The 15,663-nt window shown below is 35.0% G+C and overlaps 1 protein-coding gene across 2 annotated transcripts in view; it reads left to right on the forward strand.

Moving 5' to 3' along the window:
* Nucleotides 1–15,663, forward strand: part of CREBBP (CREB binding protein) — a 159,046-nt gene that overhangs the window by 104,322 nt on the left and 39,061 nt on the right. The window contains exons 8-16 of one of the 2 annotated variants that reach the window (XM_027859678.1): nucleotides 642–788; nucleotides 1,804–1,921; nucleotides 2,337–2,529; nucleotides 3,207–3,260; nucleotides 9,024–9,148; nucleotides 9,809–9,997; nucleotides 11,693–12,112; nucleotides 14,074–14,250; nucleotides 14,930–15,116. In XM_027859678.1, coding sequence (XP_027715479.1) covers nucleotides 642–788; nucleotides 1,804–1,921; nucleotides 2,337–2,529; nucleotides 3,207–3,260; nucleotides 9,024–9,148; nucleotides 9,809–9,997; nucleotides 11,693–12,112; nucleotides 14,074–14,250; nucleotides 14,930–15,116 — 1,610 coding nt within the window. The remainder of the gene's footprint in view (nucleotides 1–641; nucleotides 789–1,803; nucleotides 1,922–2,336; nucleotides 2,530–3,206; nucleotides 3,261–9,023; nucleotides 9,149–9,808; nucleotides 9,998–11,692; nucleotides 12,113–14,073; nucleotides 14,251–14,929; nucleotides 15,117–15,663) is intronic. The other variant, XM_027859679.1, reaches the window with a different exon arrangement.

A 15,663-nucleotide genomic window follows, 5' to 3' on the forward strand; every position in this document is an offset into this window, starting at 1 on the left:
TTTGTTTTGTTTTTTGTTGTTGGTTTTTTTTTTTTTTTGGCAAATATTTAGTGATTTGATTTAAGATGCAAATGCTTTTGTAATTATGTCCCCCACTACATGTAAAGAAGTTTTTATTAACTGAAGTGTGCCCTTCTAATGTATTATTTATGACTAAACAATACAGTTTATTATTTAATTCAAATAATGCTTAAATAAAACTACAATTATAATAGACCATTTAACTACTATTGTATTGTTTTGTTCATTTAGATACATCATAGTCCTTGTTTTTGCTCTCCCTCACACTTTTTTCTTTACATTAATTTCATATACCTTTTCTTCCATTCTTTTTATGTTCTCATTTATTATCAACTTCTCTTTTATTTGTTTGTTTGTTTTAGTTTCTTATTCTACTAAAGCATTCTGGCAGTAAACATGTTTTCTAAACACGTGACATAAAATGGTTTCAACTTTTTCATTGACTTAAGAGTGTCTATAATGCCTTAAGAGGTTTACTAGTTTAGTTCAAAATACTCACCTAAGAATGTTACTGGTTTTGATAGAAGAAATTAAATGGGCTAAAGAATAACATTCTGAAAGGAAATTTGTGCTGGTGTTTGCAGTAGGTGAATGAAGCGTCTATTTTCTTCTCATTTTAGCCCATTAATGAGTGATGGTACCAATTCTGGTAATATTGGAAGCCTCAGCACTATGCCTACAGCTGCACCTCCTTCTAGCACTGGAGTTAGGAAAGGCTGGCACGAACATGTCACTCAGGACCTGCGTAACCATTTAGTACACAAACTGTGAGTAGAAGCTACAGCGATACCCCTTCTGAATAGTTCATAGAATGTGATGTCATTCCAGGACAAATCAGTCATAGATATCACAGCTATTCAGGTCAGTTAACAGACTCTCAATCTACTTCCCAAAGTTATTGGACCTCACATTGTAGCTCTCTAACAGCTACAGAGGACTTACCTCCTGTTTCAGGAAGCTAAAAAGGACAATTGGAATTACTGATGAAACTCTAACAACCCTAAAATTAACATGAACCCCTAGTTCACTGTCTCTTGTGGGGCCTACAAGTAATCTGTACTAGAAGCACTTGATTTTCTTTGTGAGAAGAGAGGGTAGTAGGAAACGTGGGGAGAGATACAGCACATAAGTAGGGCATTTTAGTTATGTGCAAATGTCTGTAATGTAAATAACTAATGGCATCAGTACAGTTTTGAATAGAAACATGTATTAGAGGCATGAAAATAAGTTCCTTTTTCACTTCTCATTGAATAAAAGTTTTTTAGTTTGTTGTCATAATCTTTCTATACGCACTCTAAACCTCTAGGTACCATGCTAAATTGTTTTTTTTTTTAACATTAAATGGTAAAATTTAAGACATACTCCCCAAAAAACTATCTTCAAGATTAATTTTATTAGCTGTGTGAACCTGGGCAAGTCACTTAACCCCAAGTGCTTCACCAAAAAAGCAAAAAAAAAGGATTACTTTTAACAAATTATTCTTGGTAAAGCAGTTATCTTGGAATTAGTCTGAACTGAGTGAAGTGATTTGATAATTTTGAGGAAAGTTCTTAATAAACAGTTACTTGCAGATTATATTCATACTTCACACACACACACACACACACACACACACACACACACACACTCTTCCACCTCCCCCCCCTTCTGTCTCCAAACAATTGATCTGTAAAATCTGACTGATAGTTCTCATTTGTAGAAATGATATGAGATTACTTAGTTATTTTATATGGATTATGAAATCATTTTCAAAGTGGATTGTTAAATATTTTATTCTTTTAGCGTCCAAGCCATCTTTCCAACACCTGACCCAGCTGCCCTGAAGGATCGTCGCATGGAGAATTTGGTGGCCTATGCTAGGAAAGTGGAAGGGGACATGTATGAGTCAGCTAATAGCAGGGTAGGTTTAGTTCTGCAGGGATATCCAAATATCCAGGCAGTCTGGAATGTCTTGAAAAATTTTTTTTTCTAGAGAGTTGCTTGAGAACAAAGCAATCTGGGTAATTAATTTCTTTAGTGGAGTACCTTGTTATAATTATGGAATATATAATGAATACCCCTTGTTTTATTGTGAGATGGTATTGAGTCAGTATTTTGTCATTCTGATTATATTTCAATTATTGACATAGTAAGAGACTCAACAAAAATTCATGCTTTTGTTTGCAATTAAATATAAGTGAATTCATCTTTTTTATGTATAATGCACAGTTGTCTCTTTGTGAGGGTTTCTTTATTACTATTGAACATGTATGTGGAAAAGATGAATTGTTTGTATGGAATAATGTTTAAGTACTTTATTGAATTTTTTTTTATAGGATGAATACTATCATTTATTAGCAGAGAAAATCTACAAAATACAAAAGGAATTAGAAGAAAAACGAAGGTCTCGTTTACATAAACAAGGGATCTTGGTTAATCAGCCAGCTTTACAGACCCCAGGGGCTCAACCCCCAGGTATTGCACAGGTCACTGCTGGTATGGGCCAGGCACAGTCTGTGAGACCTCCAAGTAAGTATTTAATCTTTTTTCATTCTTCATTCCATGTTTTTTTTTTTTAAATATTTATTGATGCATATGGTTTTTACATTACTGTAATTTTCCATTATGGTCCTCTCTGCTCACCCACCCTAAGAACATCTCTTATAACAAAGGTTTTAAAAGTCTGGTGAAGGGGGGTGTGTGGAGGGAGCAGTTCAGCAACACTTCATTCTAGTGTAATAGTATGTGCATTGTTTCACATCATTAATCTCTCAATTCTGCAAAGACAGGAGGCAGGTATATTCTTATCTCTTTTTGTGGGTCAGTAATCCATGCATTTCATGTTTTCTGCTCGCTGTGCTCTTGGGAACCCTCACATTTTAATTTTCATTTCTGCAAAATGGATTTAATATCTGTCCTGCCTACCTCAGTTTTGAAGTTCAAACAATATATATATGCATTATAATCATAGAGTGTCATTATCTCTTTTTATCACCACCAGTAGAAACAACCATCATTTTGTCTATGTACTTGAATATTCCAACTTCTTTATACCCTCTTTAAAACATGCTAAATAAATATGGTCATTGTATAGTATACCATCAGACTAGCTAATGCTTAAAAAATTTTTTTAGTCTTTCCTTTCCTATGAATAATGTTCTTTATCCTACATTTTAAAAACTGTTTTTTTTTTTAAATCATTACAGATGGACCTATGACCATGCAAAGTGTGCCTATGAACCGCATGCAGGTTTCTCCAGGTTTGTGGTTCTTATGCATCTTCATTTTAAACTACCAAAACTACTTGATTCTGTTTTTTCTTCTTTTCACTTTTCCTATGTGAAACGTAACAACGATTTAGTTTGTTGAAAACTCATTGTATGTACAGAATGATTTATTAGACAGTATTGGAAGAAAATTCAAATAGATATGATTCTTTTTGCCTTTGAGATTCTTACAATCTTATGGAGAAGATGTAATAGTTATGCATATGTAAGTACATATTTGGGACATAAATAAAAAGAATGAAATAATCCCTATTCACAAGAGGTTTACCTTATAATGAGGGAAATAACAAATACAAATATATACAATATAAATATAGAGCCAATAAATATAAATAAATGTTAAATAGTTAAATACGTGATAGTTTTGGAGAAAGAGTATGAGCAGTTGAGGGCAATCTGGAAAGACTTTATACAAAATGGTGCTTGATCTGAATCTTAAAACATGAAACAGCTCTGTAAGGCAGAGGTAAGGAAGGATTCTGTTTCAGGCATATATAAAGGCAGGGGCATGAGAAATGGAGCGTCAAGTGTGAAGACTAAAGGGAAGGCCAGTTTGGCTGGATGATTAGATTATGGGAGGGGGAGTAATGTCCAGTAAGCCTTGGAAAGACAGGTTGTGGCCAGATTGTGAAGCGCTTTAAAAGTTCATGTTTTGTCCTGGCAGCCATAGGAAACCATTGGAGTTGATTGAATAAGGAAGTCATATGGTTAGGTTTGCTCTTAAGATTGGCAGCAGTGTATAGAATAAACTGGAATATTGAGAAACATGAGACAGGGCAACTAATTAAGAAGTTTTAAGAAAATCTAAGCAAGAGATGATGGTAATGGCCTGAAATAAGGGTAGTAGCTTTGTCAGTGGAGAGAAGAGGTAAGATTCTAGAGATGTTGTGAAGATAGAAGTGGCAAGATTTGACAACTAAGGAGTTACGTGGTGATAGAGATAGTGAAGTATTAAGGATAATGCCAAGGTCATGACCCTGTGAGATTAGAATGATGGTATGGTGACTTGACAGAAATAGGGAAGTTTGGAAGAGAGATGGATTTGTTTGGGGAAGAAAATTCGTTTAGTTTTAAACAAGTTGAGTTTGAGAGTCTTTGGGGACTTGAGTTTAAATGTCTCGTAAGTAATTGGTTATGTGATACTATAACTCAAGTTAGAGACTAGGGCTATGCATATATATACATATTAAATATGTATATATGCGTTATTATCCACAAAAAGATAATTAAACGCATAGGAGTTGATGAAGTTACTGAGAGAGAACGTAGAAGGAGCAGAGAAGAGGGCTTTGCATGGTACCTTGGGGGATACTCATCATACAGGTTCCCCACTCCTGATTTAATGCGTAATATGAATGATGAATCAGCAAAGGAAAGTGAGAAGGGGCAGTCAGATAGATAGGAGAGTCAAGAATCACAAAAACCTAGATAGGAGAGGGTATCTAGGAGAAGAGCATGGCCCTCAGTAGCAAATACAGGTAAGTCTAAAAGGAGTCATATAAACAATAACTACTCAACTCTACAAATCTGTATATTTAGAGTTTTGTGTGTTGGAAAGTCAGAGAAGTACTTTTTAATATGATTTTTGGAAGATGGGAGTAAGGACATTATTTGAAGGAGGAGGTAGAGGAAGTGACAAATAAAAAAAGTTTTGTGAGGAATAATGACAAGCAAGTTTGGTCAGTTGCATCTACAGGTCCTGGCCAGTTTAGTTACATTGTATGTATGTAGCTTAGTTGGGAAAGGGAAAAAGATTGGCCATCTAGGTAGCTTTGATAGGTGAATATGCTTTAACTAATGTTATGAATGTGGAAATGGTAAACAGTGGAGGAATTGCCAGTACTGGGCATGATAGAGTTGGATATGAGAATTGAAGGAAATAGATTTTCAGAGATGCCCTTTGGAATCCTTATGGACCATGTAGTAGTACAAGAATATTTACTAAGAGGCTCCCATTTAGTAAGAAAGAAGTTTCATTTTTTGACATTAGGTAAAGGGACTTTGCTAGAAAATTGTCTAGATAACTGATACTTGCCAATGTATAAATAATTTTATATGTTTGCAGGATTTGACAATAATAGTTCTTAATCAAGCTTATCTATTTTTTTAAGTTGTAAAATTCTGCAAAACAGGTAAACAAATCTTATATCTCATGTAATAGAACCTCTTCACACTTTAGGAACTAAACATATGATGGTGAAACTTGGAACAATAGTAAGTGGTTTGTAGCATGAATTGTTATTGAATATGTCTTAAGGTGTACTGGGCCCCAGTATTAGGGAAATGTCTTCTAGAAATTTACTACAGAGGGCCTTCAGCTATGAACTTTAAGGGAATTCGAGTTCTGTTGATCAGATTGTGTGAAATTGGAACCCCAAGCTTAGTCCTGTTACTTAACCGGATCGTCGCCTTTTTATAGCAGAAGAGACCTCAGTTAGGTTAAATGTCATCACTTCTTTAATTTGAATGTCATGGGTATGGTTTTGATGCCCTTTCGCCATCTTAGTCAACTTTTGTTGAATACCCTTTTTCCCATTGCTTTTTTTCCCAAAATGTAGCACCTCGAACTAAGTACAGTACTGCAGATGTGGAATTACTAGGACTGGCTACAACAGAACCATCACCTGAATATTTCAGGACATTGCTTTTTGTTGATTCAGCCTAAAATAGTATTAACGTCTTAGCCTGTCAGATTACGTATCTGATTAATTGAGCTGTTATTCTACTAAATAAAATCTTCTGTATCTTAGACTGTCCTCTAACCATGCATTCCCCATCCACTTTACTTCAGTCTCTCCATGAAGATTTGGTTTTTTGGGGGGGGGGGGCGGGGGGAGGATCCTTATTTATAACATTCCAACATGTTAGTTTTCCTTCCCAGCTCTATGTTCTTGGCAAAATCATTAAGCATATCATCTATTCATTCATCCAAAACATTGAATAAAACAAGAATAGAGCATTCCACTGAGAACTCTCCACAGGTTGATGTTGATGCTTGAGAGTCTACTTTTGGGGTCAAGCCGTTTAATGAGTTCTGAATTTATATTAGTTTTCTCTGTATAGTCTGGTGCCATCCTTGGGAATAATACCGGATTTCTCATTCTGAGGACCTGATTTTGAGTTCTGATACAGCTACTTTTGACCCATGTGGTCTTCAATAGGTTATTTCACCTCTTACCTACAACTTTCCATCTTTTTCATAAGAATATTGTGAGACAGTTAAATTCCTTGGGAAAACAAAGGCATACTGTATTTATGAAATGAGATGAGTCTGGCATGACATGTTCTCAATAAAGTTGGCTCTTAGTGACCACCTTTTGTTTTTCTAAGTGCATATAAAACCATTGCTTTAATAAAACTTTTTAGAATTTTGCCAAGAAACAAAGTCAGACCTGCCAGCTTATCATTTGCAAATTCTCTCTTGTTTTTTGAAAATCAGGCTATTACCCTTCTCCCAGTTTTGTTGCACCTCTCCCATTTTCCTCAATCTTTTTGAGAATAACAGCTCAGCCATTACATCTGGTGGTTCTTTTGGTCTTGAAATGTAGTTTGTCCAGGTTTGGTAACTTCAACACATAAATGGTAGTAAAGTATTCTCTTATGGTCTCTAGATTCATCTTGATAATTATTTTAGTGTATCCTTTTCAGTCTGAAAACTTTTTTCTTTTGTAGGCAAAGCAGAAGCAAAGTAAGTGAAGTAGTTCTGTTTTCTCTCCATTTGCAGTAATAAATCCATAGGCTCCAGGCACTGGGTCTGTCTCTTCTTTTCTCTTCATTTTCCTCTCAATATAGTTTCAAAAGCCATTGTGTTCAGTGCATTCATGGTCAGCATTAGTTGATTCTGACCTTTAGTACTACTTAAAATATTTTTATAGGCTCCATACCACTATTTTCATTTATCCTCTATTAGCTGCTGTTGGTGTTCATATACATCAATGGATAAGAGATCTTATCCATTTCAGTACTCCCTTCATTGAAGCAAAACACAATGTATTTTTTTTTAAATCAGAGTTGCTAGCTTTTGCCTATACTAAGTTACTTATATATCTACATCAACTTCTTTAGATCCTTCAGAAATATTTTGTTTTTTCCCTGTCAGAATTCAGACTGTACTCTAAACTTGTCTGTTTTTGTCCAAAACACCATCATTCTTGTAATTATCCTTGTTGTTGTCCTTGTCTCTTTCTCATCCTTTCTTTGCCTCCATCCCACATATCTAGTTGGTTGGTAAGTCTTCTTATTTTTACTTCTGCAACATCATCCCCTTGTCTTGACTCACATAGTCTCCATCCTCATCATCTCACCTGTTGTGTTGCACTAGTTCCTTAATTGTTCTTTTACCAATCTCCTCCCTTTCCAATTTATCATCTGCACAGCTGCAAAATTGAGATTCCAAAAGCAGATGTTTAACCATGTCATTCCACTATTAAAAATTCCCATTTGTCACTAAATTCAAATTCCTTGGTCTGACATTTAATAGTCTCCAAAATTTTACTCCCACCTACCTTACAATCTTATTTCATACCTTATTCCCCTTACCCCAGTTCATAACACACAAGTAGGCACTTCCTAAATACTTCTTTTTTTTTTTTTTTTTTTTTGGTTTGGCAATTGGGGTTAAGTGACTTGCCCAGGGTTACACAGCTAGTAAGTGTCAAGTATTTGGTCTGAGGCCAGATTTGAACTCACGTCCTCCTGATGGGCCAGTGCTCTATTCACTGTGCCACTTAGCTGCCCCTTCCTAAATACTTCTTGACTTAACTTCTCATTCTAGTCAAACTTGCCCATGTACAAACTGTGATTTTCTGTCCCCATCTCCTTCCTTAACTTTGCACAGGTTGTCTTCATTGTGAAAATGATTGTGCTTTTTTCACCTTTTCTTCTTAGAATCCCTGGTGTCTTCAAAGCACAGTTCAGTTGCTTCAACAACCTTTTAGTAGTTCCTCAACCCCTAGTTAAGTTTTTTCTCCTTGAAATTGGATTTTATTACTCAAGTATACTTTGTGTTTACTTAACTGGTACATGTTCTTCACCACCTTAGTAAACTTATAAAGGGCAGAGATTTTTGTTTTTATGTCCTGAACACCACGCACTGTACCTTGCATATAGTCAGGTGCATACCAAATGTTTCAACTTTTCTCAAAGACCTAATTATAGTAGATGGGACTTAGGTTTCAGAGGTTTTTGATATAGATTTGCTTTTATGATTCTCTGCTCTTAATCAGAACGATCCCTAGCTATCATACAAACCATTCAGAGATCGTTCTGACAGATTATATTCCTTTTCCACTAGTGTTTCATTTCCTCTCTTTTCTGTTACCTCCCATCTAATGCCCTCCTCATTCTTTCCCAGTATTTCTTCCCTGTTGGAGGTTTATTCTTCTTTTCCCCCCTGCTACTTTAATTTTTCACTGTTCATCTTTTTCCTTGTCCCTCTCTGCCCATTCTGCCATGATTTAAGATCATATCCCATGGTTCTTCACTTCTTTCATTTTGGAAACTTTGAAAAATCAGATACGACTCTCCATCACCACCTTTTCCCCTCCTCGTATTTTTTTTTTTAAAACATTCGTATTTAAACATCAACTTTGACAGCAAGGAAATTTAGGTTGAGTAATGACCATTTCATGTTTTATTTTGCTTATTTATTGCGTTTATTCCTAGAAGGAAATGCACAGGAGATTATGTTCATGTTGATGTATTTACTAATAATCTGTTTTTGGTGCTTTTTTATAGGAATGAATCAGTTTAATCCATTGTCCATAGGAAATGTTCAGATGTCACAGGCACCCATGGGACCTCGGGCTGCTTCCCCAATGAATCACCCTGTCCAAATGAACAACATGGGCTCTGTTCCAGCGGTTTGTATTGAAATTCTTAAAATGTTCATACTTTTCTACCATATTGACTAATTGAACTTTGAATTTCTTTAGTTTTTTTTTTTAAATAGAGGACTTAAAAAAAGTTAAGTTTAGGTCCTGTTTAAAGAACATATGACACTTGTTCCTTTGAATTTAAGGCAGTTTAAATTTTCTTAAAGCCAGCTCTTTGATTCTCTTTGTCATAGTAAGATCTCTGACTAAAATGCTTTCACTATTATTACAGAATCAAATGAACTTGAACCCTGTAGGAATATAAGAGGTGGAAACTGGAATGAGAAGTTTCTCATGTTATTAGAATAAATGAATATGTAGAAAATGTTGGCACTAAAAAGTTTAAATTCCATCTGATGCTTTCTAAAAACTTAACTCAGAATGATGAGACATCAGTATTTGTAACTTTAAATCACAGTTTAATGTTCATCTCTAGTTCCAGCACTGTCACCAACTCCAATTAACTTTGGACCAGTCCCTTCTCATCTTTGGCCTCAGTTTCCCCCTTGATAAAATGAGTGTTCATTTCAAGGTGCCAACTGTGACATTCCAGGATTCTGATACATCAAAAGAGAGAAATTTTGGTCTCTTAAGACTGTGTTTTAGAACTTTTTAAACTATTGTCATGCATTATTTGTTTACGTCTAGATGGCAATGTCTCCTTCCCGGATGCCTCAACCACAGAACATGATGGGAGCTCATTCCAATAACTTGATGGGTCAGGCTCCTGCCCAGAGCCAGTTCTTGCCACAAAATCAATTTCCATCATCTGGTGGGGCTATGAATGTCAACAGTGTAGGAATGAGTCAGTCAACAGCACAAGCAGGAGTAGCACAGGTAAAATTAATAATGACCTAAGGGTTTTTAATAGTGTTTAGATGAAGGTCATGTTTAATCTTATTTCCTTAAATCCCATTACTTTTTTTTGGAGATTGTATCACTAAAACACATATTTGTTAGCTTGTTACCATTTTTTCTACCTGTTTTACTTATTTGTTTATTCAATATTAAATTGAATGAACTTTCAATGAATTATTTTGTTACTTATCTTGAATTATTAAAAATCTCTTTATGGGTTAACTTTATATGATACTGTTGTAGGGTAACTTTATTTAAGCAGCCTGGATTTGGACTGTTGTTGTTGTTCAATTGTGTCTGATTCTTTGTGACCCTGTGGACCATATTGTACATGGGGCTTTCTTGGCAAAGATATTGGAGTAGTTTGCCGTTTTCTTCTCCATTGGATTAAGACAAGCGGAGGTTAATTGGAGGTATTGGAGAAGCTTAAAAGGAAAATCTAATTTTTCTTAAGTGATCACTTCTGATCTTGGCAAATTTTAGCTTAATGAAGTGTTGTGAAAAAGAGACCCTTAAATTCATTCTGAGTGAATCTCTTTTTTGTTTTTTCATGTCTCCCCCACTTCAGTCTAGGCTCTTTGGGAGACAGATTAAATAAAGGATATTTATGGCCCTCATTGAGCACAGTCTAGCAAGGGATATGCAGAATACATAAATGCATGTGTAACTCTGAAACAGAATATAAAAGTTCAAACATGGTTCTATGGGAGCCCTTGGAGAAGAAAGAGCATTCATGGAGGAAGTGACATTTTGAACTGGATATAGAAAGATGCATAGGATTTTAAAAGTCAAACATAAGAAAATCATGGGTATCCTGGATAGAGAAAATTCTGAACAATGTTGTAGGTTGGAGAGTATCAGATTTGTACAGGGTAAAGCCAGTAGTTCATTTTGGCCAAAGCCAGGAAAAGAAGGTATAAAATAGGTTGAAATAAGTCTAGATAGATAGGAGCCAGATTATTAATAGTTTTTACTGCTAAGGGAAGAAATTTCTAATATGGACAGCACTTCCTTGTCTTGACTTTTTCTTATGTAATATTTCAAATTAGTGATAACTGGTTTATTGAGTTAAAAGTAGTTTTTCTTGTTATAGGTTTTAATCCAGTTAAATCTGTAAAAAAAAAATCCTACTTTTTCTTTCTTTTCTTAACAACATATCAAATTACCATTGTTTAAGACAAGCGTAATTAAATTTTTTTGAGAAATGAACATCTACCTTTCTAGAGTTTAATTCATTTTTGTTTCCATATATGGTATTGTAGTAGAAAGCACAGTGAACTAGCAGTCAGAGACCAGGATTCTAATCTTAGGGATTTGCCACTCATACACTATGTGACTTTTTGAAGAAAAATAATAAGATCTCACATTTACGTAGCACTTTAAGGTTTGCAAAACATTTGTATCACAAGTCCCTTGAGGTAGGTAGTTAAAGCAATATATTCTTCTATATGTGAAGAAAATTAATTTGTGAGGGGTATTAAGCCCTGAAGACAGCTATTAAGTTTCTTAGATATCATCAAGCTTGGTTCTCCCAACTCTTGAGTACAGTCCATTACGCCTGCTTCATCTGAAATCACTTAACTTCTCTAGTCGTCAGTTTTCTCATTTGTGAAATGATTTTATCTCTAAGATCCCTTTGGAAGACAAGATATTAACATCTTCTACTTTCCTTAGCAGGGACAAGTGCCCAACACTCCTCTTCCTAACACCATGAATATACTGGGTCCACAGGGTGGTCAGCTACCTTGTCCACCAGTAACCCAGTCCCCTTTGCATCAGACTCCACCTCCAGTCTCTACAGCAGCTGGCATGCCACCTATCCAGCATCAGACACCTCCTGGAATGACTCCTCCTCAGCCTGCAGCCCCTACACAACCTTCAACGCCAGTTTCTTCTTCAGGACAGACACCTACCCCAACTCCTGGTTCAGTACCTAATGCTACCCAAACACAAAGTACCCCTACAGTTCAGGCAGCAGCTCAGATCCAAGTAACACCTCAGCCTCAGACACCTGTACAGCCTCAGTCTGTGCCCACCCCACAACCATCTCAACAACAGCCAACATCTGTGCATGCTCAACCTCCTGGTACTCCGGTTAGTATGCTTTGAAATCACCCAAATACAGAAAGGCTAAGGAAACAAATTTTGCATGTAAAGAGTAATCTTTGTGTGAAAGCAGTAGATGATATGGCCCGACAGTAACAACAAGGGATATTGTGGGAATGCATTGTCATTTATAAAGTTATTTATATTTTTAACAAATTTCATAGCCCTCAGTTATTGTAAAATAGTATTTAATCCAAAATCTTTGTCTTTTAAGCATCAAGGGATATTCCATAGTATTCATATGCCAGTATTTGATGAACAAATTTATTATTTCTGTTTTTTTCTGTTAAGCAAATGTTATGTAGTTATTAATATTATTTGGAAAAAGTAGAATCCCACTTTATATCCTTCATGACTTTTATAGCCTCTGGTTGTATCTTTTGGTTTCCCTTTTCATGCCAAATGAGCCTGATTTGTATTTTGTTTCCTTATAGGAGCCTCATATCCCTTTATTTTAAGTGCCCTTCACAATACATTATCTAGTCAGCATCACTATGTCTTTACTATGGTGCAGTGACCAAAAGTATGCTCACTTTATACAAGTAGAGACCATGGGTCCCCTCATCCAGGGTAGGATAATCTCTGTTTTCAGAGAATAACCCATCAAAGTTTTCCATGTCTGTTTCCTATACTTGGAAATTATATCTCAAAAATAGCCTGAAGTATAGGAGGAAGTGTTAATGCATATAATAAGTACTTAATATGTGTCAGCCACTGTACTAAGTACTTTACAAATGTTGTCATTTAATCCTCACAACCACCCATGGAGATAGCTGCTATTATTATCATTTTACAGTTGAGTAAACTGAGGCAGACAGAGGTTAAATGATTCCCCAGGGTCACACATGTTTAGGAAATGTCTGAGGCTGGTTTTGAACTCAGATATTCCTGTTTCTAGGCCTAGTGCTTTATCCATTATGTCACCTAGTTGCTTGTGGTTGGATTATATTTTTTAGTAAGTACATTATTACCTTGACCTTTCCGATATTAAAGCTCATTTGCTACTTTTCTTCACTGCTTTTATGACTTCCTGAGCTTTTCCAACATGCATTACCCATTGGCATGGTATCCTTGTACTACTGGAAAATATCTTGTACCACCTGAAAACTTGGGGGGTATCACAGATTTATAAAATCAGGCCAGCTGGGCCTTATCCATGGGATTTTCCCTCCCTGTGTAGACATGCTCTTTTATCCTCATTCTGTATTGCCTAAGACAATCTCTCAATATTTTATTAATATTTTAAGATTTTCAAGTGAAACCTTGATCCAGGCTTTTTGAAAATTTTAAAAATATGATCTCTTACCTACATGATGATTTATCCTCACTGTTTTTACTAGATTAGTTAAGCATAATTAGGGTAACCCTGTTGATTTTTCCCCTTACGTGTATGTTTGCTCTGTTCTTTATCTTATCCTTTCACTAATATAGAGAATCGTAAACCTTCAATATTGGTTTATTGGATGAAATTCACTTTGAAGTAGCTAGTTCTGTGATTGACAACAATCTCACAAAATATTTTATGTCTTTAAAACTTTATTAAATTGATGATTTTTGTTTTGACACAGCTGACATTTCTCAACACTTCAGCCTTATTCCCCACAGTACCTTCCTTTTAATATAATTGCGTAAAACCATGTAATATAGTGTCTCTACCAGACAGAAGCATTACATTTGGCTCTGTGTTCATATCTGAGCTTCAGTCAGGAACAGTAGATTTTTCTTGTCTCTTTTGATAACTTTCACTGACTTAAAACTCTTTCTCAGCTTTTTTTCTGAAAAATTCGTGATTCATTAAAATATCTGCTTCATTATATCTATTTTCATTAAGAGTACATACAATGTATACCGTAATCATTTCGAATTACCTTTATCTTCATTTTGTTCTCCAAGCATAAGTGAATGTTCTATTTATTTTCTGATTATAGTTTGTATATTTTGTTTCAAAGCTTTCCCAGGCAGCTGCTAGCATTGAAAATAGAGTTCCCACTCCAGCGTCAGTGGCTAGTGCTGAAACCAATTCCCAACAGCCTGGACCTGATGCACCAATGCTGGAAATTAAAACAGAAAGCAAAGAAGAAATTGAGTCTGATCCTAGTGAAACAAAGGGGGAATCTAGAACTGAGGTGTGTATAATTTCTTTGCAATTAGTAGGTATAATGTGATATCAAAATTTATAATAGGATACAGTGTCATTAAAATGTCCAGTAAAAGCTTATTAACTAAAGCTGCATAATTCATTTAGTTCACTTAACATATTTGAAAATATGGATTAAAAAAATATAATATGTGGATTTATAAATTTTGCTACATCTATATTTTCTAGTTTGAGTCTAAGCCAGGCTCTAACTTAAAGTAATTCATTCTTCTCTTTTTTATTTTTGGCCCTTCTGATATAGACTTTGTAGTGTATATTCTGTTATTATCCTAAACTAGTAGGTAGTGTTATCATATGTCTGTTAATAAAATATATTCTTGTTCCACATTAAAAATGCTTGAATAGCAGCAAATGAGTAGCATATATTAATTTCAAATAATAACTTAGTACTAGGTCTTGAGAGAAATTAAATAGTATTATAAATTTTAGGAGTTGATCAGGTAAGACCTCTAGGACCAGATAATATATCTCATTATCCTGAATGTAATGTGTTGTATCCTCACTACAAAATATATCATACCTATGATTATGGATACATAGTACTTCATGAAAAATTTCTATTTGGGTAAAATTTTTTACAAGCATATAAATCTTGGAAAATATGTCTAAAATTCTGGTTTTCTTTTCATAATTCAATTTTTTTCAAGATGGAGGAGGATTTGCAAGGATCTTCCCAGGTAAAAGAAGAAACCGATGTAACAGAACCTAAACAGGAACCAATGGAGGTAGAAGAAAAGAAACCAGAAGTAAAAGTGGAACCTAAGGAAGAAGAGGAGAGTAGTAATAATGGCACAACTACCCAGTCTACATCACCTTCTCAGCCTCGTAAAAAAAGTAGGTAGATTTACATGTGATGCATTGAACTACATATCCACACTATCGTGTAATCCTTCTCTAAGGATTAGAAGCTAGGAAAATTAAATATCTCCATCTCCCTTGTTGTCTTGTTCCCTCACCTTCCATTCCCCACCACTCTTTCTGCATAACTTTATTTGTCTAGAAGCTTATTATTAATGAAAATAGGTAATACACTTAAGTAAAGAACTGAATTGTACCCTATTAATGAAAATATACATGGCAGAGAAGTAAAACAAGTTCTTTTCTTTATTTTTTATTCCTATTTTCCACATGGAACACACATCTTGACATCTACTAATCTCAACCAGTTCTCCTCATGAGAAAAACCTTTACCTCCTCATGTACCATAAATTATCTGTGGCTCATTGACTGCCTACAAGCAACGAATATCTCTAATTGAATTAAGTGGAATTCCTTTTCTTTCTTATACTGCCGTTTGCATTTATTTATTTATATGTATTTATTTAACATGTTATTTTTAAATCACTGTGCTAGTCACTGAGGGATTACAAAAAATAATATA

This window comes from Vombatus ursinus, unplaced genomic scaffold (assembly GCF_900497805.2).
Source record: "Vombatus ursinus unplaced genomic scaffold, bare-nosed wombat genome assembly UNPS02014171.1, whole genome shotgun sequence".
Classification (NCBI taxonomy): Eukaryota; Metazoa; Chordata; class Mammalia; order Diprotodontia; family Vombatidae; genus Vombatus; species Vombatus ursinus.